Below are 27,872 nucleotides of genomic sequence, written 5' to 3'. Positions count from 1 at the left end.
GAGCTGCAGCAGAGAAACCTGTGAATCTTTCCGCAACGCTGGCAGACAGCCAGGTATTCGCATTTCCAGCATTGTAGCTTATTCGAATAACGTACTGCATTGTGGTTTTACTGGTCATGGCCGCAAAATGCTCAGAAATGCCACGTTTTCTAAGATTCCGCGGCCCGTAAACTTTGGAGGCGATCTGCACATACACTCCTGCACATACAGTAGAATCCTAAACATACTAGTGGGATTCCTACTGATAGTGTAGCACAGTTACAATACCACTAATTAACGCAGTTCCATGAAACCTATAATTCTAAGTATTGTCAGCCTAAATAATTTATGTATGAGCTGATGCTCTTACTAATGTGCGACCTGAAAGGGCTGAAGTATAAAACGAGTCTCTGAGACCTGCTAAACTATGCGTGAAGTAAGCATTTATTAGTCAAGATGCTCGAATAGAGGTAAGTGAAAAATTTTAAATAGCGCAAGTTAGCGCTGCCCGCGCTCTTGCGGGCTAACGGTGCGGTAGTCTGCGGCATGTTGTGGCACTTCCGTTTCCGGTTGTGCCTTCGCAGTTGTATCGGAAACGGTGCCACCACCATCATCTGTGGGCAGGTCCGGTCCGTTCTTTGCCACAAACTCCACAGGATCGATGAACACGGCCTGCTCTTCGGGAGTCGGTGTAGGTGGCTTCATCGCGCGATCTGGAATCGGTAATGCGTTTCTATAGTAGCTGCAGAGGTGTAGTGGAAACCAATTATGTACCTGATGATTCATGTTGCTTGAACCATACCTTAAACATAGAATCATACATTTCATAGATATGAGAAAAAGGGTATGTTTGTCTTAGCAAGATCGAGTTTACTCCGAGAATGTTGTAATTGAAATTACGGATTATTAGATCCCAAATTAGAAATTAGACCTTACGTTTCATTTGTAAGATCTTAAATATTCTATTAAGAGAACAAAGTGTATGTAAATGAAATAAAGGCTGCTCAAGAACATCCAGTTAGGCTCCGACCATATCGTTATCTTGTACGCGTTTTTTATCTCTGTATTTCAGGAAAACTTCCAAATTATGAAAGAAAATGACGTCACGACACTTCTTCGTGCCCAGTCGGTAGCACTCCCAATTTTTTCTTGGGCACGACAGAACCCTCTTACCCATGATACCGAAGCGAACGAACTTGTTTGTATCCATGTAGAAAGCTTCCGTATTACCTGTTATTTAGGGCCATGGTAAAATCTGATTCTTGATAACGTATGTTATCAGCCCACGGTGGACGCATGCAGCGACCGATCGCCTTAGCAATGGTCATGCGAGCTTCATACTTTCGGAAAATGTCTGAGTGCGGCCAGCCAGACGTGCCAAAGCAGTGAAGTTTTTATTAACAACGGAGCTGTTGTTGATCGACCGTGTGCCGTCGTGCTGCTTGACGTCACGCTGGTCACGTGACCTGCGAGCGAGAGGGGCGAGAGCGAGGCAGACATCTGCGCCGCGCCGAGAAGGGGGCGAGTGAGTGAGCGAATGAGCGTTTGCGAAAAATAGGTCCGTAGGGGCTGGGTGGAGCACAAACAAACGAAGTCATGCCTTGCTCCGCATTCACCCATCGAGAATGGCCAAGACTACGTATGCTACCAAGGAAGAAGCCGCACGACGTGAACACCAGCGATAGCTTGAGCGGAAAGGGCCCACCTTCACATGCTACGGAAGAGTTCTCGTTGTAGTTGTCAGGTATTTCAGCATCATCATTTTACGTGAGAAATGGATTGTACAGTACATGCGTGCGAAGCTTGCATTAACATGTTTCAGCAATGCGTGATGCAAGCAGCCAACTACGATTAGGGGGGCCTGCTTTGACTTGGTCTCCGCGAAAGTGACTGACCTGCAGCCGTATCGGTGTGTACCACAGCGATAACAAAAACGTGCTCATGAGGTGTAAGCGGCTACAACGGCGTCAATAACCCACGAAACACCCGGCAACACAAGCTGCATTGGCGAGGCACGACCGAGCAACGCCAATAACGCCCGGATAACGAATTACGTACAACGCAATTTCGAAAACGCCACGGCCAGTGTTCCACTACGTGAAAGCGCAAAGATTAGCTCCGCTCTTCCAACAATTTTCACGAAGTGCAACTGACCGTAATTTTTTCTTATTTGCCAGGTTTTCCCAACCTGTGAAAGAAAACAAAAAAAGAAAAGAACTGCTCCTAAGATACGCCACCGTCATTGTGGTTAAGAGCACGCAATACAAACGCACTGAATACATTATTTTAAATGTAGCATAACTATAACTAATTAGCCTTAAAATCCCACTGGAAAAACAAACACCTAAATAACTCATTAGGACTATGAACATTAGTCCTTTGGTATCATTAGTCTAAGGTGTATCAGTCCGTGTTCAACAATAGGTTCACAATACGTCAACCAGACGGTAGTCCTGCGAACGCAAAGTGACCTGCATCAAAATCGGGCGGTAAAGTTTAGACAATAAAGACGCAAGCTACGAGACACACCGTAGTTGGGCGTCATCAATTTAATGTGACAACATGGGTTTCTCTAACATGCACCTAGATTTAAACTTCATTTCAATACCATTTCAGTGCAGCCGCGGCGGCCAAGAGACAAAGCCACGACCTCGCGGTCAACACGCAAAGATGTACCATATCCGCCACAGTATAAGGCCGTGGTTGCTTAGTGATTATCGTGTTTGGATGCTAAGCACGAGGTCGCGGGACCGAATCCCGGCCACGGCGGCCGCATTTTGATCGGGTCGAACTGGGAAAAACAGCCGTCTGCTTAGATTTAGGTGCGCACTAAAGAACTCCTAGGGGTCCATATTGTTCCGGATTTTCCCCACTGCGGCGTGCCTTGTAACGATATCGTATTTTTGGCACGTCAAACGCCATAATTTTTTTTTTGTCCACAACAGTGGTGGCTCAGCGGCTATTGCATATTCCTGCTCAGCACAAAGTCGCGCGTCTCATTCCCAGTGGCGGTAGCCTCATTCAGTGGGGGCAAAGTGTAAGAACGCCCATTTTCTTAAATTCAGGCGCGTGTGGGAGAACACAGCGTGGTCAAACGCAATCCGCAGCCTTCCACTAGGGTGCCCTTAATAGCTCATTGCTCCGTTTGAGGACGCCAAATCCTTCATTTGAATTGCTATCCACTGAAAAATCCCGGAAGGTCGGTTCACTGCAAACTAGTAGCATGACAAGTTAGGCGATTTAGTATCGATTTGAGCTCCAGTAGTGGAATTCTGCGCGGAAAGGAACGCGAGGACTGGAGAGCACAAATTGTGTTAGGGGACAGACGTCAGAGCCCAAAGTTGCCGATATGGACAAGGTAGAAAATGCAACGTCGCTCGAATCAAGCTAGCAGAAATATAACAAAAGAAGCCATAAACACATGTCGCGAGCTTGATGTCGCGCTGTGACGAGAAGGATTAGTCGGGGAATAACTGCCCGTCTAACAAGATGGCAGACCTACGAAGGACTACACCTTTCTTTTAGCCTTAAAGTAATTTTTAGCCGATTGAAGACAACGTGGTTACACTCCTCCAGCTGGATTACTGGGAAAAGGCGACACAAGTTCCATAAAAAATAAAAATGCAACCGACTATATGAGTTCACTGATAATTCTTTGAAGGTTCACTTCAAGCCAACCTATTGCAATTTGCAAGTTTGAGACGGTGACTTCGCAGCTGCGACAGTCGCAAGATAGTTCTACTATTGCATCAGGAGCCAACCATAAACACCTGGATGTTAGGAAAGAATCGGTGGTCTTGTGAGAGTAGGCCGATAGGCGGCTGTACAGAAAAAAAACTTCTCCCTACGATATAGTTATGTGTGTGTATCGGTACGCGCATGCATGCGTGTGTGAGTTCGGACACAGCAGTTGTGTCCGAAAATGTTACAGATGTTTCTGTCATTAGGATAAAAATTGTGTTGCATTTCATGGGAAGAGCAGTGCGGCGTGACATTTCACAGGTATTATTTGGGTGCCTATGAGAACTTGGCCTCGCAGCGTTGCAACACGCACAAAAAAAGGAAGATCATTAGCCAAGATGAAACTGCACTTCTTTAAGAATTTATCCATTGTCCCGAGCACGGAAATAAGGACTGGGTGCTTTGTTTCCTACATTGTAATCGAAAATAAACCCACCCGGGAGTTCTGAGCAGGTGATGTGCCCTGAGACTTCCCCATCCTTGAATATTTACTCCGATGGATGGGAGCAATACAGCGGCATTCCCTCGTTTCACTCCGTTGGCTAGCTGCGGGAGTAATAGGGCGACATGACGCCATTTTAGTCCGCTTCGGGATCTCGTTCCCTTGTGAAAACTCTTCCCAGAGACTTTTAAAAATATCCAGCTGCCGAAACAGGTTGGTCACGGGGCGCTTTCTGTGAACCTGTGCGCCGAATCAGTGACGGGCCGCTTTCGCCGGAGTAGGCAGTGCTCATGGCTAACCGTTTGTTGACGTCTGTGAAGTGGCGTTCAGTGACAGCTTTGCGTCAATTTTTTTTCCCGTATTTACCTCCAGAAAGTGTTATAGACGTGCCTGAAGCTCACTGTATCTAAGCTTCAAGCACGTAGCCGTGTTACCTTTGCGAACAACGATGAATGCAAGAGCGGCGTTTTCAAGTGCGGAAAAAGGCTTAGGTATACCTCGAAGTTGCTCATTGACTGTCGGCTCAGGTATATGACTGTGATTTTGTGTTGCGGTACCTTTGTTTGTGTTCCTCAGTTCGGGAAACACGACTTTTGTGTCCTTGCGAGTACTTGCTGACAACGTATACAGTGTAATACTTGGAAGGACCGGGTAGAAATGGCAACAGCAGCCACTGTTCCAGCGACGACGTCCGTGTTAGTCGCACATGAATGGCATATTCCAAGTTCGTCGCTATGCTATATTCCTAGTGAGAAATACCGGAGTGCAAGCAACTGTTTTTATAGTGTATGTCTTTGCGCGGATATCCTCGCCGAATGAATGGAAAAACTTTATTTTCGTCAGAACGCATGTGCGGACGATTCCGGGCTAGATGGCCATCAACTCATGGCTGACGGCGACCTGGGTGGCCCACTCCACGGCCCTGGTCTGGAAGGCTGGGTCTGAGCTGGCCAACACGGCCTCCCACTGCTCGAGAGAAGGATCACGCATAATATCCGGTAGTGGCTGCGCTATGCTACAGCTCCATAATATGTGGTCATAGGGGGCCAGTTCCTGGCACCATTTGCATTCCGGCTGAACGTTCGGGTAGACTTTGTTTAACACGTATGGGTTATAGAAAGATCTTGTCTGCAACCTTCGCCAGACGTTTTCCTGCGTCTTCACCCATTGCTTGTCCAGGGGCGCGCAAATTCTCCGCTCAAGTTTGTAATGGTCAGTAATATCGTGAAAGGACACCAGCCCATCTCTCGTGGACCTCCCCTGTACGTCCGGCTCACCTACTCGGCTGACGAAACCTCGAACATTCATGTGAGCCGCCTCATTCCCAGAGTTCCCAGAGTGTGCCGGTACCCAGACAATTTAAACCTCCGTAGTCCCTCGCACAGTGGCCCGATTTAGCAATCCTACCACTGTGACAGATATTCTGCCCCTCGCCAAATTTCGGATGGCTGTTTTAGAGTTGCTGAAAATCAGGTCAGCTTCAGTATTACCTATAGCTAGCGCTATCGCCGCCTCCTCTGCAGTTTCTGAGGAGCGGTTTTTACTGATCCAGAGGTGACCAAGCGTCATCGACGTTTTCAAGTGTGCAAAAAGGCTTAGGTATACCTCGAAGTTGCTCATTGACTGTCGGCTCAGGTATCTGACTGATTTCGTGTTGCGGTACCTTGGCTTGTGTTAATCAGTTCGCGAAACGCGACTTTTATGTCCTTGTGAGTACATGCTGACAACGTATACAGTGTAATGCTTGGAAGGACCGTGTAGAAATGGCAACAGCAGCCACTGTTCGAGCGACGACGTCCGTGTTAGTCGCACATGAATGGCATATTCCAAGTTTGTCGCTGTGCTATGTTCCTAGTGAGAAAGACCGGAGTGCAGGCAACTGTTCTTATACTGCATGTGTTTGAGCGGATATCCTCGCCCAAGGAAAACGGTGAGACATAAGTATATACGTGCGGTAATAAAGCTTCCCACGGAGCGATGTGAATCCCATTGTTGTCCTGTACTTCTGTTTTGATCACGTCGTTGCTTCCGATATTGCTTTAAATTATGCTCTATTCCAGGCACTGATTTATAACCATGCCTACTGGCTCCGGGTGTGAGAATTCGTTCCATAGATCAGCGCTTTAGCGCCTTTTCACAACCGAGAGACATTGCACGCTGAGTAAGTAGCGCGGTACGAAAAAAAAATGCACGACCCCGCACTTTTAAGTGTTACAAGGACTGCTGTAGGTCATGGTTACACGTAACAAATTTTTGCTACGCTACCACTATTTCTCACAAAGTTAATTTTGCCATGAAGCACACGCACTTACATTTTTCTTGCTTACGGTAACTAACGCACTAGTTTTTGGCCGCGAACGCCGGCAGTGTGCGAAGTCTCATCAGCACTGAGAGAATGGCATGCTTAAGTTGAAAAATTATGCCGTGTACTTTTTTCTCACTATTCTTAATTACCAGTCTTGTGTTCATTAAAGTCTTCTGCTGATTTCAGAGAGGCAGATATGGCGTGAGCTTGCAAGTGAGTGGTAATTCTGAAAACAGCACAGCTGCTCGCTACGCGGATTCCAGGCCCACAGTATCGTCGTTGTGTATATACTGCCAGCGTTGCTTCTTGCGTGTCGTGCGTACGTTGGATGTCTTTCAATGTTCTGCATTGGGCGTTTCTGAAATGTTTATGTGTGCCATGATTTATGTGCTTTCATTGACTTCTTTCGTTGAATTTGACGCGCTCTTGTGTTTATATTTCAAAATTTGATCAGTAGCCTCTGCATCTAAAGATCGTCGCGCAAATTGACGCGATGCCTCATTTTATGCTACCATTGCACGTCGAAAAACTCCGTCCAATGCAAGGTGAAAAAATAAAAAAGAGACAGCGAGAAAACTCCCATGGTTCCACGCAATAATTCCTCTCGCACGGCGTAAAACTTCTCCAATCACACAGAATATAATAAACTCCAAAACATGGGGCGGGGGGGGGGGGTCGCTAAAGGACAAGCATTATACTCCCACCTGGGAGTTATTTCCGTTTACAGTGTACCGCCCTTAGGCAAATGTTCCTTTGTTAACTGAAAGCACTCTTCCTGTGAATAATGAGAAATTCGGGTACCTCTAGGCCACTTACGCAATAACAGGAAGAGTCCTAAAACGTCGTGTATTATTGAACGTTCAGGCAGGACTAAATAGGCTCACACGTGGCACTTGAGTTATACACACGCAAGAAAATAATTTGAACTTCTCCCTTTCTGCGAGAAGCAAGGTTTTCTATAGGGGATGTCATTTCTCCTGACTGAATTTTCACAGCACTGTCCAATCCAGCCACGGTTTCAAATTTGCGATCTTGCCTATTATGTCGCACTTTCCCCTTTTGGCTCAAAACGCCAGCATGACGGAATTTGATGTACAGAAGGGCGCCTTGTGTAGTGGCAATGCATGCTTTTCATCGACACTTTATTGCTTTCGGTCACGAGTGGCTTTGTGCTAACATATTTATGACACACATTCTCAGTCTGACTTACCTCACGTTACATTATGTAGGTATGGAAAACGCGAGCTAAGCCTACTCACGGCTTACGACCATGACGAGTACCAGCGAAAGCAGGCAGGTGGCCGAGGCGACGCAGAGCACGGTGATCCAAGCGTACGCGCTGAGGAGAGGCGCCGTTCTACACGTCACATGGAAATAAACACAGTGAATGGTACACCTTTGCGGTAAACTTATATTACAGAAGCCTCCCTGTTACGAGATTATTCGAATCCACGCTAGGCTTCTGACGCCTGTATTTCAATAAATGTAGTGTAAGAAATGTAAACATTCCATATCCCTGCTAGTCCTCCAGTGTTTTATGGTCGTTATGCTTCTCGTGATAACTATAGACGAATGAGCCAAGCTTGGTCCAGATGCCTTCAGTGTTCACTGACCTTCTGTGATGCATTTGCCCATGTGCCCGTGCTTATGTCTACTTTTCTAAGGTACGATTGCACCAGAGGCAGTTGGACACGTCATGGCTCCACTGCTAAATGATGACGCCAATCCACGACAAGCTGCGCTGTGCGCATATCTAAATAACTACAGAGCAACAATAGTAAACATTAGGCAACTCTGCTAATCGTGTCATTCTCTCCTTGGTTGCTATTTGTTTCCACAAACGTCGAAGCGCCAAAGCTTGGTAGAAAGGCTCGTCAGAAGGCCTGACTTTGTAAATTCTGCAGCAGGGTGGTTGCCGTCCATGTTGCTTCCAGTGCAAAAGGCACACAACTTCACCATAAAAATGCACACGGGAAAGCTCTGAATTGACAAATCCCACTGACTAACGACTTCATTAGAATGCAGTCAGCATTGCAGGAATGTTCTCTAAAGACACCATTTCTTTACTAAAGCTTCGATTGTTCACTATAATATTAACAGGCGTGATTATGAACGCAGGAACCACGGTATGAAGACAAATATCATGCGAAAGCTCCTCTGGGAGTTGTCTGACTATGCATTGTGCGACTTAACTCCATGCAGCCCGGTGTCCTTATCCATGGTATGAAATTTTATCCGATCAGTATGCAAACTTCTCCACCCTTTTGGGTTGTTATCAACATTATCGGACTACATCTGACCATTATCAATCCTTACCTGTCCTTATCAACCTCATCTTATACTCTTGTAAACTCTTGTCAACCCTTTTCAATCTCATCGGACTTGATCCCACCCTTGTCAATCCCTGTCAATCAATTCAACCGTGATAAGAACCATCGAACACCCTCATCGCTCCTTATCATCCTTATGAACTCACTGACTGTTCATTGATGTACGCCAGTGTCTTTCCTTTCGAATTTATTCTGTTTTATAGATGAATTTCTTTACAGCGATTCGTTTTATATGACAGATGGACGGATGGATGGTCGGACGGGCTTTCTTGTTGGGTAGGCGCAGAAACGCTTAGGCATTGAAAGATATAGAATTAATCATCGCTAGTCGTTGACCAGTTGCAGTAAGCACTAGTTGATATTCTCGTGGGCACAAGCTGAAGGACAGAAGGGCTGCTAAAACGGCACCATGTGGAGACAAACGTTGTCGTAAGGAGATAAATGCAGCAAAAGGGACGCCATGAAGGGACACGCACTGTAGCCGTAAAATTTTCTCGCCCTGTGCGCGTTCTTTTAGTAGCCGTTATGTGTTTCTATTGTGATAATCAGTGTCAGTTGTGTGCTTGTCACTCACACGATGCTTGAGTCGTCGTCCGTGTTTGTCGAGGTGCCTTCTGATGAGCTGCCCGTCTCGCATCGAACAGAATCTGCATTAGGAAACGCAATGTGAGAACCGGTGAGAAGTACATTCGTACGTATGTACAACTGCATGCGTCTGAGACAGTTGCAGTGCGCATGCTCCAACAACAAGTTAATATTTTTGAAGTTCATGACCATAGAACGCTAGTCACGCTTACTAGAAAAACAATTTAGCAATAGCTCTCATTTATAGAGGTTTTTACAGTGCGAAATGCGGTGAATTGGCTATCTAAAACGTGTAACATGGGGAGTGCTATAAGAGCCACCACAACAAGGAGCGACGTCCACTCGACATGGTTCGCATGCGAACTGTAGACGAAGCGTAGGCATAGAGCTTTTGAACATTTCCGTTAGTTGAGAAAAAAAAAAAACAAGCTTTTTAATTGTATAGCATAACGTGCTCTGTGTACTTCCTATATTAGTCCTTTAGAGTTTCATTTTCCTCAGAAGTGTCTGACGTAGAAGAATTGGGATCTGGGTCTGTTGGTACATATTCTTGCGATTTAAACCAGTCACGAAATCAAGAACAGAGCAGACAGATTGTACACAGAACGACTGGACTAATAACTATGCTTTAATGAAAAAAAATACTTCTCCCAGAAAACCCAGGTGAGCTTGCCTAGCTCAAAAGCCAAATCACACTCAAAACAACGTTGATTGCAAGATAGACCAAGATAGCTACCGCCAGTGCGATAGGAAACTTACTTCCTTCTGTATCAGCGAGATAGCCATCAGTGAGAAAGCCTGCTCGAGTGCCCTTTGCTTTACGCTTGAACTGCCCAATAAATGGTCGATTAGATTTCTATATATTTAATTACCTTTGATGACGACGGCTGTGTGTGCTGGTGCTTTTCCCCTAGTAGTAAAAAGGTGCTGTTACAGCGTCCGTCTGCTCGCTCAAAAGTCGTTGAGACGAATTGCTATGAGTAGTTTTTGTAATACACTACAAAAGGGTTGCCACGACAGCACAATGCCAAGTTTGGACAACGAATTTAAATTGGAACGAATTGGAAGCCCCCGATTTTTCAAAAGCGCTTTTGAACGCAGCGACAGAGACGTTGCTGCAAAAGATTAGGTGACGAGATAAAATTAGGGCTGACTCTACAGGAGTTGCACGGAAAAATGTTTGAACTGATGCCCTACATGCATATGGTTTCCCGCAACGTAAAAAAAAAATTGCTGTGAGGCAGGGCGTTAACGTCGTCTCTTCTGCTCCATGCAAACTTTCAAGTGTTTGTTGAGGTGTGGCGCGTGAGAACACTATACTCGTGTGTACTACGCTGCATAAGAATCTTTACATTACGCCTGCCACATGTGTGGTGTACGAGATGCCGCAGAAATGTGAAAACGTTTACATCGGCCAAACTGGCCGGTTTATCAGTGAGTGACTGTGAGAGCACCACAACGCTTTGAACACTTCTGACGCAGCAAATCTGCCTAGCCATGGTCAGGAATGCGGCTGCCTGCGGCTTTGTTTTTTTTTTTTGCAATGTTGAAATGATTGGTTAAGGCAAGAGCAAGGGGGATCGCGAAATTCTCGAAGCGTATCACATCAGCATGCAAGAGGATAATTGCATCAGCACAACTTCTGTCTCACTGATCCTGAAGGAAGTAAGTTCCCTCTCGCACTGGCTCTTGCTACTTGGTCTATCTTGTAATCAACGTTGTTTTGAGTGTGGCTAGCTCTTCAGCAGCGCCAGCTCGCCTGGGTTTCGTGGGAGACAGGTTCTTTTTCAATAAAGCAGTTGTTAGTCCAGTCGTTGTGTTCCCCACTTCTCTCCTCTGTGTTTCGTCTTTTGACTGGTCTAAATATCAAGAATGTCTGACGTGTACTTAACCATAATACACCGATACATCTGCTTTTAGAACTACTATTGAAGAATACTTTAGTTAATCCGCACTTTCGATTTTTTTTTATTATTATACCCTGTTATCTGCACATGCTATGTATTTCATTCCACTCCCTTCTGTAACGCCTTCTGGCCTTGAAGGCACAATAAATAAATAAATAAATAAATAAATAAATAAATAAATAAATAAATAAATAAATAAATAAATAAATAAATAAATAAATAATGCTTGTTTCGCGTGACCGGAAAACACCACGGAAAGAAATTGACAGGCCAAACTAAAAAGACATGCACCAGCATGACGTCGATAAACAATCCAATTTCTCTAACCCTCCCCATAACCATTTAAACGGGGTGCCTCAAGGTGGGGAGCATTTCTTTGTTGAGATTTCTTAAAAGTTCTTAATGATGACAATGTAGGCGCGAGAGATCATAGATTCAAGAGGCTGAAAACAGGAAATTATGCATATTAGTGCGAGTAAAACTGAAGTGCCAAAGAAAGGAATTACGGTGGGCTCGTTCTATCGCCAACGGGCACTCTAGGTTCACACGTTCAGCGCCATAAGTTTGGCATACTAATTTTGCGTTTACAAAAAAAAAAAAAAAGAAATTGTTAAGGACCTTGAAAAACTCTGCTCTCTTGGTCTACTGCGTGACAGCAGTTACACACGTTTACTATAGGCGGTCTTAGCTGGAACAAGCAAGATTTTAGAAAGGTTAAGCTAGGGGGAAACTAATGCTTACGTTTCAAAATGTCCTTATAGCGCATTGATTGACTATGTTATTGAAACTGTGTTCCTCGGTGAGTGTTACAAGTTTTGTCAGTTGATTTCTATCATGTTGGCTCGCGGCCAGGTTCGCGCTTGTCGATTTCGAAAGTGGTTGCTCTTCCACCAACTCGGAGGGGAACGCATTTATTACAACAGCGGTATGCCTTAAAAAATTGGTTTTCAATATTTAAATTGAACGGTCACTTGCGCAGTATGCTCTGAAATAATATAATAAACTATAGACCAAATGAAAAATAAATAAATAAATTAATATATAATTTAAATATGTAGCTTGCTTCGTGTAGGTTGTAAGCCGGAGTGGGATACAAAACTAAAAGAAAATATAGATTTCATCGCATGAATATGCGCTCTTAAAATTGAGGTATAACTTCAACAAGCAAGATGCACTTTTTATTCACGATTCACGATTTCAAGATGCACAATTTATTTCAACGTCATGCGATGCAGAGCTCGGCAATCGCATGTAAGGACAGCATTAGGTGACAGACAACCCACAAGTGCACGGAAAAGACAAGATAACTTGTTTGCGAGCAAATTTACAAAATTAAAATTAAAATTGAGCGGCGAAGGGAGAGAACTGCAAGTGAAAATGTGTCGTCGAGCGTCTCACATAATAGAAAAGTGCGCAAAAAAGTGAGCAACGAAGTTAATAAAAAGGTGACAAGCGCGCTTTTCGCATTGCTAAGATGGATTGCGATGTCGGGCGTTCCGCAGTATCAGCCGCGAGACTCGTCAAGACAAAATCCTTATTTCTCTGAATCAAACGAATGCGTGCTCCAGGTGAGAACTTAAAGCATTGCGCACATTCACTTGCTTGCTTCTTATGAAATATAGGGTAGATAATTTTCAGACATTACAGCGCCACCGCGATTCTAGGAGCTCATACTCGGCCTGTTTTACTAAGTAAGGTTAGTGGCTGATCTTTTCCCGCTATCACACTGATAAACAAAGCCAGCAGACTTTCTCAGGATGGTTTAATTTGTTTGTGTTATGGTTCGTGCGTGGTTCCCGTATTACTGGTGTATATTCGTGAACCGGTCGTGTAAACGTGCTGTATGTCAATTATTTATTCTCATGACGAAATTGCCATGTAACTAGATTTAGGTTAGGTAAGCACAGGTTAGGTTAACGGTAACACTAATTTTTACGTCATTGAATGTTTTTTTTGGTTTGACGGAATAAATCGGAAAACTATAAATGACAACTCTACTATGACGCAAAAGGAAGTGTGTTGAAATGAGGCTCTTTAGGGGCAGGAAGAAATTCTTTATCTGCATGCTTGGCTAAATTAAAGTCTTGTGCAGTTGTTGATAATGAAGAGTGCAGCATCACAAGGAATCTTGCAACCATTAGCCGATTCTACGAATTTGTATGAAGAATACACGAACATATGCGATTATTTGCCAAGGTCAGAGAGTTCAGCCGAACATGAATTCTCTAAATGAGTGGCCAATATACGATAGGCCGCGGCGTAAGATTCTCAGCAACTCATTTCCCTCAATCAAAAGGTTCCATCTCTCTGGAGTGGACGCAACCTTCCGGCAGAGTTTCATTATGAGTTGCTAACGCCTAATTGGGTGATCAAACAAATTTTCTGATAGCTGGCGCGCATGACTTGATTCCGTAACGATATTGTACGAACGCTTTATGCGAGAAAAAAAGTGGCTCGACCCTGGGAAATATAGAGTAATTTCTCAATGCATATGACTAAGTATTCGAGAGGAAAGTGCTTAGAGTGCACCGTTAAACGCCTAATACGTCTCCACTAAGGTTACGGTTTCTTTATTAACCTATCCGCGTTGCGTGATAACGCAACAAATTGTTTCTTGTCAATGTTGTATGGAGTTATCCTTAGAGAGGTCCTCGTCTCAACTTCTAGTGAGCTGTACACTTAGGAAAAACGTGGATTTTTGTAAACAACACTTCATTATTATTTAGTCGTGTCATAACCTAGTAGATATTGTCACATTATTGACCATTGAGTTGATACAGCGGAAAATAGATATTGTTGATAAATACAATTTAGTCAAACAAAAGAGATGATAGATTGTGTGGTCTATTGCGATTAAAACGAGCCATGCGAAGCCAGAAGCCACTTCTAAAGCTTTTTTTGCGGCCCACTGTATGCCTGTAAGACACTGTTGCCACTGACAGGGCACGCATGAAAACACGTCTGCCCGTAATGAGTGAGCCAGGAAGCGCGATCTAAGTTTAAAGAAAAATGAACTCGTCCAGAAGGAGCTGTGCAAGAACTGCACGTGGGAGGCGCGTTTGCGTGAAATAAAAAAATTGCTGCAGGAACAAGAATCAGGCCCCCACATGAGCAAATTGAAGCCTGTTACATTGAAAAGCTAGATAGAGCTCGCATTGGTGTTCCGTCTAGAGCGCTGCACGGGCCTGATTTTTCGGCCCGGCCCCGGCCGCGTTTTTACAAGTGCTAGTAGGTACACCGGGACGTGGCGCTGTTGACGGCGCTCGACATTTCTGCGTAGGCGCGAGTAAGAGCGGGTGCGAGTGAGAAAATCTGGGGGCCTTTGCTCCTTGAATATGTGACTTTGCCTAGGCACTACGGCGGAGAAGTTTCTTTGCGCATGTAGCGTGCGTTTGTCTCTAGGCGTGCGGGCATGGCGGAGAGTCGGTCGTGTTTACGCTACGCCGCTGACTGCCCGCGAGGTGAGGCACTGGGCACGGAGTCCCCATTTGGTGATCACTGTCTCTGGAGGGGCAAGGTTCCTAAAGGTGTTGTATAAGACGCGGGTCACTTTGTTAGTCGCGACGATAGACTGCATTTTTTACAAGCACTGCTCCAGGATGACACATGTAACCGGCAAAGCGAGGACTCAGGAGAGCACCTGAGGTTATATTAAATCACGCGGCGCAGGATCTCCGGGGCACCTAAGTGGTAGCGGGGGGATAAAAGCTGGAAACATGGTGGCCCGTGGGTTGGGGCCGCGGAGGCCGAAGCGTGCCAGGGGGTGTTCGCATAAAAAAGTGGCTGCCGGCGACAGCGGACAGCCGATCTCATACTCCCCTGGCACGGGCAGGCCTCTGTGAGGCCCAACCCACGGACCAGTCCGGCTTCTAGCTTTGATGTCCCCGTTGCCGCTTTGGTGTCCTGGAGGTGCCGCCAATAATGCGAAATAGTGTCACGTTGTTTTAATTAGCAAGCAACACGATTGAATAAATATAATTGCATCGAGCCCCCAACTTGCGACGCTTGGTTCAGCACTACCGCGACCCGCGACTTCTACCGGCGCGTCTAGGGACAAGCACATACAAGACGCGCTAAGAAACTCTTCCGTAGTGCCTAGGCAGAGTCGCATATTCAAGGAGCAAAAGTCCCCACATTTCCTCTCTCGTACCCGCTCTTACTTGCGCACGCGCGCGAACGTCCCTCGTCTCCGCTGTACCTACTAGCAATTGCAAATACGCGCTCCGGCTCAGGCTACGGCGCTCACTACAAAGCTTAGCCAGGCTCCTCGTGTGCATGACCAGGGCCGGCCTCTAAGTGAGAAAAAAATATCGTTTTTTTGCGCACTCACTGTACCATATGTGATAGCATTACCTTCTAGGGCTCTAATCAGCTCCAGTGTATAAGCAATACAATACCGAAATCCTTGTTTTTGCAATGGCAACATCAGTGATCTGGCCCATTACCGGTGCTGTAATTTTTCCGCTGGTGCGCATGCAGTTACCTTGATCGTATGGTTTGTTGTCAGGTTATTAGCATATATAGATAGATATAAACTTGCGACGTTTGGTTCAGCACTACCGCGACCTGCGACTTCTACCGGCGCGCCTAGGGACAAGCACATACTAGGGTGTATATATATATATATATATATATATATATATATATATATATATATATATATATATATATATATATATATCAGCATCATCAATCTATTCATGTTCACTGCAGGACGCAGGCCTCTCCCTGCGATCTCCAATTACCCCTGTTCTGCGGCAACCGATTCCAAATAGCGCCCCCAAATTTACTAATTTCTTCACTCCATCTAGTCATCTGCCGTCCTCTACTGCACTTCCATTCTCTTGGTACCCATTCTGTAACCCTAATGGTCCAACGGTTATCTAGTCTGCGCATTACATGATCTGCCCAGCGCCATTCTTTTCTCTTAATGTCTATTAGAATACCGTCTGTGCCCGTTTGCTCTCTGATACAAACTGCTCTCTTTCTGTCTCTTAAAGCTATGCCTAGCATTCTTTGTTCCATCGCTCTTTGCACGGTCCTTAACTTGTTCTCAAGCTTCTTTGTCAGCCTCCAAGTCTCTGCGCCACATGTCAGCACCGGTAAAATGCAATGATTGTATACTTTCCTTTTCAATGATTACGGTAAGCTCCCAGTCAGGAGCTCGCGATGTCTTTCGTATGCGATCCAACCCGTTTTTATTCTTCTGTGAATTTTATTCTCATGGTCAGGTTTCCTTGTGATTAGTTGACCTAGGTAAACGTACTCCTCCACAGACTCTATAGGCTTGCTTGCGATCTTGAACTCTGGTTCCCTTGCCAGGTTATTTATCATTATCTTTGTCTTCTGCATATTAATCTTCAGTCCCACTCTTACACTCTCCCTGTTAAGGTCTTCAATCATTTGTTGTAACTCGCCTGCATTGTTGCTGAATAGAACAATGTCATCGGCAAACCGAAGGTTGTTGACGTATTCGCCGTCGATCTTTACTCCTAAGCCTTCCCTGCTTAATAGCTTGAATACTTCTAAGCACGCACTGAAAAGCATTGGAGAGATTGTGCTTCCTTGTCTCATCCCTTTCTTTATAGGTATCTTTCTACTTTTCTTGTGTAGAATTAAGGTGGCTGAGGAATATCTGTAGATATTTTCTAGGGTATTTACGTAAGTGTCTGTACTCCTTGATTACGCAATACCTGTATGGCTGCTGGTATCTCTACTGAATCAAATGCTTTTTCGTAATCTATGAAAGCTATATAGAGAGGTTTATTGTACTCTGCGGATTTCTCGATAACCTGGTTAATGACATGAATGTGATTCATTGAAGAGTAACCTGTCGTGAAGCCAGCCTGCTCCCTTGGTTGACTAAACGCCAGTGTTGTCCTTATTCTATTGGATATTATTTTTGTAAATACTTTATATAATACTAGGAGTAAGCTAATGTGCCTATATTTCTTAGTTCTTTGACGTCACCCTTTTTTGTGGATTAGTATAATGTTTGCATTCTTCCAGTTTCTGGCAGCCTGGCAGAGCGCTATCACACATATATATATATATATATATATATATATATATATATATATATATATATGATAACGCTCTATTCAGAACAATAATGAAAAGTATACAGAAACTCCTCCTATAACTAGAGATGTGGTCAGAAAAAAAAATTAATTAGATTATGGGGTTTTACGTGGCAAAACCACTTTTTGATTATGAGGCACGCCGTAGTGGAGGACTCCCGAAATTTCGGCCACCTGGGGTTCTCTAACCTGCACCTAAATTTAAGTACACGGGTGTTTTCGCGTTTCGCCCCCATCGAAATGCGGCCGCCGTGGCCGGGATTCGATCCCGCGACCTCGTGCTCAGCAGCCCAACATCATAGCCACTGAGCAACCACGGCGGGTAGATGTGGTGAGAAAGGCCTTGCAAGGCATGATACGGGGAAAAGCGGCAGGAGTGGATATATATATATATATATATATATATATATATATATATACAGGCGATATCACAAGTATACACCCCAAAATAAACACAAAAATAGACACACTCCTTGCATTTGTAAAATAATAGTGTGTTAGACTGGGGTCCCAAAGAAATAGCATCGAACCCACTGCGGATGCGCGATATGCAAACTGCGCTTGGGATTGGTGTCGGGCACACTATTTCACTGATTCAACGGGAGCCCCTTAGGCTGCCCCTAAACTTTGCCTCAACAGACATGACGTCACCCATCGAAGCGACGGCTCTCAGCTAGCAACAAAGTAGGTTACGTATTTTGCTAGAATATCAGCTTGGGATTGTTGGTTGAAGTTTTGCGCTGTTAACACCAGGAAAATCGGGCTAGATTCATGGTGACGCGTGAACTTTGTAAGCTAGCAGAAGTGACTGCGGCAATCGCTTTCTCTCAACAGGCTTAATGAAGATTGATTCTTTAGACAGCGGCAATTCCGAATTCGACTCTCCACTTAATGACTCATACGCTTAACACTTGTGGATTTACATGGTTAACGATGAAGGCATGTAAAGTTGGTTGCTCAAAACTAAGAGGAAAAATTGCTTGCTGCTGATAGAATAACCTATAAATCGTAGTTAAACGCGAAAACACGAAAAATCAGTCACCCTTCTTATCAAAAAATGATAAATTTGCTTATTATTTGTTATAGCTCTGCTTTGACGTCGTATTGGCGCTGAAGGCGGAAGACGCTCTTCGCAAACGCAAAGCCATAGCGAAGCCTCATTCTACAGAACTTCACTTCCGCGTGCCCCAATGCTGACACCCTCAAAGCCATTTGGGACTCCTAGATTTACTGCATATGGCTAGATGCCCCAAACTTTTGGGGCCCCTATTCTAATCTCTCTAATTTTATAGTATCGAGAGTTGTAGTAAGTGCAATGGTAAAAGCGGTAACATGGAAATGGCTTGAAGAGCACTTCTTCTGGTCCTTAGGTGCAAGCAACATTTGTTTTTGTGGAAAAGAAAAAGAAAATTAGGACGGTCTGCTTTTATATTTGCTAGGGTATGCTAAGGGCCAGCTCTTTCCACGCGTAGCTTCAGATTGGCACAGAATGCGTTGAACCACGCAATGCGTAATGTTCGCCTGTGTTCGAAGCGCATCTTAAGCCATTTAATGAGTGGGCCCGGGTCCGGCCCAGGCCCGTGGCTTCAAGCCCTAGCCTAACCCGAGCCCACCAAAAGCTTCGGACGATCTGGCCCGGGCTTTCGGGTCACCGCAGGCCGATGCAGTGCTCTGATTCCGTCTATAGAACAGCACCCCGGAGATTACATTCATTGTCTGCTGGTAATCTCTTAGAATTGATTGATAACTTCTGTGTATGAGACTAAGTCAATGTTTATTCATCGGTCTGAGCCACAAGTTAACTAACTTGGAAGGGCCACCCTTGTCATAGTTATTGTTTTCTTCGTGGTTGTACCTTCATTTACGCTTTTTCAAGGGCAACCATGCCCTAGACCTATAACAAACCACGCCCAGAACAAGCTTTTCTGAAACACTGTATGCCCATTTATAACTACCGGCACATCCACAGTGCAAGGAAACTCATTCTCGCTACGTTTGCCGTGCGCGACCTACTATTATGTGAGCAGCTATGCGCTTACGAATTTGTCCCCGGAATCAAAGATGGCTTATCCCATTCGCTGCATTTCTGACAGTCTTTATGAACTCCGATGGAGTATGTGCCTGTTATTTGACCTCCGAGGGTGTGATACGCCCCTTAGAGAACGTACCCGGACACTCAAAAAAGTAAGTGATAGGGCCAGTAAACAAAAACAAAAAAAAATTCAGTTGTATCAGTAAAGCACCTTTCTACACAACCAAAAAAAAAAGCACTCGTAGCGCGAGAAGGGGCTTCATGAGAGATAACAGGCGTAAAAACGAGAAGCTGGCGTCGACTCCATCTTGAAGTTTTCGCACGAACTTGGCGTGATGCCACGGATTGTGGCGCCGCTTGCTCAGGCCCATCAGTTTTTTTATCAGCCCGAAGATTTATTTATTTTTCATTTATACAAAAAACCTAAAGGCCCTGTGGAAGAGGGTATGTACTGTATCATACTTTAATCAAGCTAAACACTGAACTTGGCAGGTTTCTAAATCATTCTCCGATTTGCAAAAGCCCCTCTACCAATAAATAATCCGAAATCCGTGACGTCATACGAACGTACCAGCGCCGGGGTTTGCACCTTAAATTAACAACAAAGAAATGGCAAGTTTGGTATTTGTTTTAACTTGTTTCCGCACAATAACGAAAATAGCGGTTTGAAAGCATACTTATCAATCTGAACTGACGTCGTGTTTTTATTTCATGAGCCTTTAAATACGAAGTAGATGAGCATCCGACCGCCTTGGTTTTTAAAGAGCATCTAGGTGTACAGGCGGTTAGTGGTTCAGTGACGTCGTACATGTGGTTGAAAGCGGGTGACTCACTGGCTGAGCTCTTGACGGGGAAGTCCGACGGGCGTAGTGGCCGCATTTTTTCCGTGTACGCAATGCGGTAGGGAAACGGGTTGCGGGGTGTCGGAGGCTCGTCCCAATAACCGCTTTCGTCTGTTGGAAGAGGACGCGAACACAAACAGTATTCAAGCTCCGCTAATTTACAGCCAGTGTTCTTGCGGGCTCTTTCCCCTCACGCTTATTAGCGTTGGCGGTGATTCCGGTGGTAGTCGATATTGTTAACCCTTTGAAACAGGAAAGATATCAAAATTGGGGCATTGTCACGAGATCCGTACAAAATAATCAATTTTGGTCACGTCCTCAAAAGGTCAACTTATGGTAATCACGGCCTTGCGATAACATACTCAAGGAAAGATAACGGTTAAGTGTTACATCTTCTGTGTTTCAAACATTTGCAGTAGCTGTACTATGCACATAAGCATAGCTGCGGGGATATGTGTCTTAAATTTTGTACTTTAAGATTTCCAGTAACGCGTCTAGGTCTGTATTCACAAGAACATCCTATTCTAGAATTGTTCATCAGATAAAGTCACACGCACTGTCAGAGCTAGACATGCAAATAATGAGAGCGGCCGGGCAAAACACATTTAGGAACAACAAGTTTTGTTCTTTCGGCCCTTGTTGAAACGTTAAACATGAGAAACATGAGAAGTCCACAAACATCAAAGCACATGCATGCTTTTGTATTTTGCTGAAATGGAAATGTGACCGCCACTAGCAGGAGTGAGCATACAACATCGTTCTCAGCAGTAGAGAACTAGTCACTGAGACAACGCGACGGGTAACAAGTTTACTTACCTGGCAAGGGTTTGTCCGGAGAAATGGCCCCTGTATGAAAAAAATAGAGAATGATGTGAATATATCGCCTTAAAGAACTTCTTTCGCTCGACCGATCTCGAAGAAACAGCTAACAGGATAAAACATGCGCCATTGAACCGCTATTTGAAGTACAAAAATAAAGTACCCGTCGCGATGCCTGGCATGACCGCAATGCAAATTGCTCGAGGTGTTATAACTGGAGGCATAGCCCCACTCGTAAATGAGGAGACTCCACATCATCTGTTGGCGCCAATCGCCCAAGCAGTATCCTGTTCGTGACAAAGTGGCTACCGCATCAAGCTTCAAGATACAAACAGCGACCAGCGTTACATTACTTTGTTTCATCTTCACGTGAAGCTGCCCCGCTTTGTCATCGCGATAAAATAAGCTGCTTGCATGCAAGAACTCGCACATCTAGTGTGTATTTTTCATGTGCGAGTTCAGTTTAAATCCAAAATTAGGCGTCGGCCGACTGCATTCAATTCGCTTACAGGCAATTCTATTTTCGGTTGATGGACGGCGCCATCTTGGGTGGCTATGAGAAAAAGTTTTTCAAAGTGATGCTGACAATCGGTACGATTAAAAAAGGTCGCCAGAAAGCGAAATCATCTGTGCAAAATGCATATAAATCAGCTGTAGTAGTGCTCATCTCCATCCTTTGTCACACCAAAATGTTTCGCTCGGAAGGCGATAGCAATGTATGAGACACACACAAAGCAGGGACCATCGCTTAGTCGGCCGTATCAATTGCAGTAAATTTAACTTGGTTATTTAACCAATATGCTGCCACGTTCACACATGCAAGCATAAGCATATCTCACTCGGTCACCGCAAATACTAGCGGTCACAATGCTGGCATGATGAATACCGCAAACGGAGGGAAGGGAACGCTTCTGCGGCCTCTTGCCTCAACGCGTCTCCTAAACTTGAGGTTCAGCGACTTCACGCAGTAGGCATGCGGAAAGACAGCGCATATGCAGCCACGAGTCACGTTGGCTTAGCCATTTCTTGCACCACAGAAGCTCCAAGATAGGGCGGAGGCGGCGTGCGCACTGAGCAGCGTGGAAAGCCATGCGCAGCCACGGCCGATATTGCGCAAGAGACCTCGCGAGCTCACCTGATCTCCTTAGCGCGCGAATGATCCTGATACCGCGCAGTCCTTTCGGACTCTTGAGCTTGAACCTCTAAAAGCTGAGATGAGTTGTTTCCTGAGGGTGCATCTCAAACAAGATTTGCCGCCAGCTATGCCGCGATATCACCTCGACATCACGTGGGCAGCAAGACGTAAAGAAAATCTGCACATATATCGAGAAAGATGAGCAAATGTATGGTGAGTACTGCCGAGAAAAAAAAAATAAATATTTCAATCCAAAGCTTCCATTGGGGGCTCGTCCTCGGTCGTCCCTAACAGTAGTGGCTAGCCTCCGCTAGTCGCTAGTGTTCCCAGCTTCAGCTTTGTAATATGACTGTATTTAGTGACGGCTTCTTAATTTCTTATTGGTACATTTTGTTGGGGCGGGGCTGCGTCACCGTAGTAGCGGCGGAAGCGTAGAGCACCACTATACGTTTTCGGCGACACATTTTTGAGGTGAAAACGGCTCGGAAACCCTGTCTCCTGACGGAAACTGGTGCCATGACGGTGACAGATTGCACCCGCCTTAGAGATTGGCCCACACTGATCAGCCATTTCCTCATAGGTCATAACGCTACAAAGTCGTTGCGCGACACTGTACCACCCTGGAGTGGCCTTCGGCATTCAGCCAGATTGTAACGGAAGAGCCTTTGGCATTTATTCGCTGAAGCGAAGAGAAAGCGGTGGAACCCATTTCACGACGATCATCTACGGGAATTCATTGGATCAATATAGTGCCCAAGGTATTGCCAGCGCCAAAAAACGAATTGTGTGAGACGTGCATTGTAGCGGGGTTCCTGTCTCACTTGCCCAAGAAAACACGGCGCCAGTTTCCGCCGCCACCGCGAAGCCAGAGCGTGGCCTCCGAATTGCATAGAGCGCCGGTGAGTGCGAACCCTCCTGAATGCTTCACGTGGAAACCGGGCTATTCACTCGCACTTCTTTCTGGACACGCAGCGCCATCTAATTACACTGCCTAGAAGTGTGCCGCCTTACAATGACTAATATAAACCCTAATTATTTTAGATGCGAGTCGGAATGGAACTCGCGCGGTTCTTGAAGGACAGGAACCCGTCGCATTAGCAGGTTCTACCACAACTGGTCTGGCAACGTGCCGCTTTTCAATGAACCTCTCGCCAACTTGGGTCACTGAGCATGTGCTACCGAGTGTGCAGCCAAGCGACGAAACAATGCTCAGGGTTTGCAGGCACCGATGCCCCACGTTTCTCGTCTCGGAGGCTGCGTTCGGAGTTCTCGGCAGTCATACTAGATGTCACAGTGCGTCCAGAAAGCTGCAGAAATTTTGAGAATTGTCTGTTGATGCGCCAGCATTGTTTGGCTCTGCTGTGGCTTCTCCTTGCTTAGTGTTCCGTACTTGCTTTTCCTAGCTTATGCGCATATGCCCATGGTCCTTCCGGTGGCAAAGAATGCTTCGGCTGTAGTAGATAATTGACAGAATTTCTCGCTGCATTCGGGCGGCCTGACCTATACAAAACATCATATTGCGAAAATTGCCATAGCACAATAGACGTACATCACTTGCTCTGGTCACCCACTCGCTTTCTGCATTTTTTTTTTTCTTTTAAATAAACGTTTTGATATATATGGTCGTGTGGTCGGACCCAAGCAAACAAGGATCAAGACTCCGCCAAGGTGCAAGAAGCATTACGCAGCACGGACCTGGCGGAGCAGCTCTGGGCCGTCCAGCGAGCCCACGATGCGGCCAGGGAGTTACAACTCGCGGTCCCAGTGTGGGAGTAGCCCGCTCTATGGGACCTTGCGTACCGTAGCTCGCAGGACTTTTCATTAAAGCTATTCCATCCATCCATCTATCCAATGCAACGTACCAATTAGGCGGAAACACCGGAAACGACCGCGCCTCGACGGAGAAGTGCGTTGGAAAAGAAACACTAGCGGCCGCAGTAGCGCGTGAGGCGCTGCGTCATGGAAGAGTGCATCGCCGCGAAGCCATGTCACCCTCGCTGTCGCTCTCGCAAGCCTGTGTTATGCACGCGTTCTTTTTCCACGTAAGCTCTCGCTTTCGTTCTGACAGCGCCTCGGTAAGGCCGAATGAAAACGTGCCAAACATCACAACGTGCTCGCTTGCCCGCGAGGTGTTCATAACTCGAAGAACGCTCGGCAGCGTTCAATTGAACCTTAGGCCACCCCAATATCTCAAGTTGGCTCAGCCCCAAATGTAGCATGTCCAACCCTGAATTTTAATATAGCCCACTCCCAAACTATACGTTGGACCACCTCCAAATCTTAAGTTGGCCCAACCCACATTTCAACTTGGCCCACCCCCAAATTTCAAGTTGAACCAACCCAAATTACAAGCGGACCCACCCACAAGTTTTACGTTGACCTACACCCAAATTGCAGTTGGGCCACTCCTGCTGTAAGCGTCCACATGCATGTTCTATGAGCTCTTTGTATCCCTACGGGTGTTCTCTTTTCCTTTGTCCTTTTTTGCTTTAAATTGTTCTTTACCGCTTAAAAGGTACGAATTATTTGCATTTACACTATCATAATGATTAAATCTCTTTGCAAATTATGCATTTTTGTGGAGATACAAGGCATTACACTTTTCGCGTGGCAGGGCTGGAGTGCTCGCTAAAGAATGCTTACGCAATAAAAGAAATGGGAGAGCGGAGACCAGTTGCCGCATGAAGCGTTTGTCGGCGTCGGTATGCACCAACGCGCCATATGTTTCGTAGGCTATGCGTACGTTTCGCCGTGCCGGCGCTAGATGGCGCTGAGTGTTCTTGGGGACGCGCTGAAGGTGAGTCCCACTGCAGTGCAAACCTTCCACATTCATCGTTTTGACGGCGCCAATGCGTTGTGTCGCTATATCGACTAAATGCTCAACGCACAGCCGTAAACATTCATCGTAAAATGGGTTCTGCTGATTGTTCGTCATTGAAAAATGACCTATAGCAGTGACCCAACCTAGTGCAAATACGATTCATCTAAAATTGAGACATGCATTGGCCCACGCCTTCTAAGTCAAGTAAGCATCACAGACGTTTACAGCAGAGCTCGGCATACCGTGGTAGCCAAGTTTGCATCAGAGAAGTTCACTGAAGAGTGGCGCCGACCCTGTTGCGCATACCCAGTTATACAAGTTGTTCGGCTACGTGGTTTCGAAAGCTGTTCCCACAACACAGCGGCCCAGTGCGTTATCATTTTGACCATGGGCTACCAACGGTCTCAGGTTGACGGGTAAATGGTTTCAGACATAGATACGGCAACCGCCGGAAAATGTGTGATGTGCCCTAACAATTGTAATCGCACTAAAACAAAACTATGGTCCTGCTGTAAACGTCGTATTATCACCATCATTGTCGTCCAGCTCATGTCGTCACACACACACACACACACACACACACACACACACACACACACACACACACACACACACACACACACACACACACACACACACACACACACACACACACACACACACACACACACACACACACACACACACACACACACACACACACACACACACACACACACACACACACACACACACACACACACACACACACACACACACACACACACACACACACACACACACACACACACACACACACACACACACACACACACACACACACACACACACACACACACACACACACACACACACACACACACACACACACACACACACACACACACACACACACACACACACACACACACACACACACACACACACACACACACACACACACACACACACACACACACACACACACACACACACACACACACACACACACACACACACACACACACACACACACACACACACACACACACACACACTCATACACACTCACACACACACACGCACGCACGCACACACAGTCGCCTGCTCAGCAGAAAGGCGTTGGTTTACTACTGACCTTTTGAACAACCATTAACCATGCGAGATAGCGAGCTACATGCAAACTGCTTCGCACAACATCGTTTCTCACAGTGCGGGGGATGTGCATAATTTATCTATCCTCTTGAAGTATGTACACAACTTAATTAGGCATTTCATTGGAGCAAATGACAACTTATGAATGTGCTCCTTGATAGCTTCGATGGATACTTTACCATGTGGTCTACCTGTGTAGCTGGAATTTCGTGTGCGTAAAAAATCGAATATTAAACCGCAAATACACGTACACCCCTTATAACACTTCCTCAACAACACCAGTGAATTCAAACGTTCCTATAGTGCCATGGCCTCAACAGAAGCTGTGCAATATTTTTCAACTGTATTAAAAAACCATGGCGCAAGTGCTGCTTACCTCGTGAAGTTTTTTTTAATTTCTGATATTATGAGGTATTTCCTCCTGATAAATGCGACGAGGCAGAAATTTAGTAAGGCTTAAATTTTAAGTTGAATACGTTTGGGGTGACTTAAATTTAGCATGACGTTATCGCCAACGAAAATCCTTAGCGTGGCGACGTGTATCGAGTTCATGCCGCCGATGCAATAGAAATTAATACGACGTGAAATTAAGGGCAACGAGTGGTATTCTATTTCATCATTCCCGACAATCCTTTCACACTTATTTGCTTACAATCACGTGTGAGTCAATGTAAATTCGACTGAGTTCATAAAATGGGTATATAGTCCACGTCATGGAGAACTCGAATAACGGGTGACCACTTACGCAACGATGCATGGTAGAGCTCACTGAGTTCCGCTACTGAAAGAAGGAATTTCGGAACATGTGAGTAAGGTTCTGACAAAAAGAAAGCAAAATCGTTTTTTGCTGAAAAAAAGAACTGATACGGCAGTTCGTATGCCTTCGTGTCTTTTACTAAACCTCTGCTTCATCTGGAAGGTTTGAAAGAGAATGGCCGTCTTGTACCAAATTTCTTCAGCTTTTCGTACACATTCTTCACTCCTTCAAGATGAACCCAGTGAGCCACGAAACAAATAATAAATTAAAATCTTTTTCGAGTAAAGAATGATTAGATAGATTAGAAGATTAGATAACAGTAATTGGTTTGTTGGACCAAATACCACTTGTAAATCTCGTTTCATGGTGCCACAACGCTTCTACAAATTTGCGTTGGGATTATCGCGCTTAAATTTTAATTTTGAGATATCATCACATATTGCATCAAAAAGTATATGCTGGGCTTTGTGCGGTAGAAATGCAGGTAAACTACTAGCCGAACACTCGTGACGCTTACTGTTGTCTACCACCTTAATTTGTAGCGCATGATGGCTGAGAGAATCCGAAAAAACTTGTGAACCAGTAGTACACAACCAACCTTGCAAATCAACAGCAACGAAGACAACAACAGCAACCAAAAAAAAAAAAAAAAAAGCTACTGGAACCGCTTAAACCCAGAAGAAATTTGTTGTAGTATAGCGTACTTGAACGTAACCTCGAGAGAGAAATGCAAAACGTCGTCATCGCGGCGTTTAGGACGGGATAACCTTAGAAAAGGCTACCCGTAAAACCTATCCAGACCTTGCGGTCCGGAAGAAAAAACATGTTTGTTCCTAATTATGGTTGTTCATATCTTTACTCGCTAAAAAAATATATGCGGAATACCTCGCATTTCTCCTCTTCAACGATGAGTCATTGAAAAGAACGGTTCGGCCACATTTTGTGAAAGTGTTATCCTAGAAA

The 27,872-nt window shown here is 45.3% G+C and overlaps 1 protein-coding gene across 1 annotated transcript; it reads right to left on the bottom strand.

Moving 5' to 3' along the window:
- Positions 1 to 388: 388 nt before the first annotated feature.
- On the bottom strand, positions 389 to 27,872 carry LOC129386765 (uncharacterized). The gene is made up of 6 exons (XM_055074969.1): positions 26,898 to 27,872; positions 21,060 to 21,089; positions 20,235 to 20,354; positions 9,372 to 9,444; positions 7,727 to 7,824; positions 389 to 692 (listed from the first exon to the last, which is right to left on the bottom strand). The coding sequence occupies exons 3-6, from the start codon at positions 20,278 to 20,280 to the stop codon at positions 478 to 480; spliced, it is 432 nt and encodes a 143-aa protein (XP_054930944.1). The 5' UTR covers positions 20,281 to 20,354; positions 21,060 to 21,089; positions 26,898 to 27,872; the 3' UTR covers positions 389 to 477.

Source organism: Dermacentor andersoni, chromosome 8, assembly GCF_023375885.2.
Source record: "Dermacentor andersoni chromosome 8, qqDerAnde1_hic_scaffold, whole genome shotgun sequence".
Taxonomy (NCBI): Eukaryota; Metazoa; Arthropoda; class Arachnida; order Ixodida; family Ixodidae; genus Dermacentor; species Dermacentor andersoni.
The sequence above is the reverse complement of the archived record's forward strand: the minus strand, read 5'-3'. Positions and strand labels throughout refer to the sequence as shown.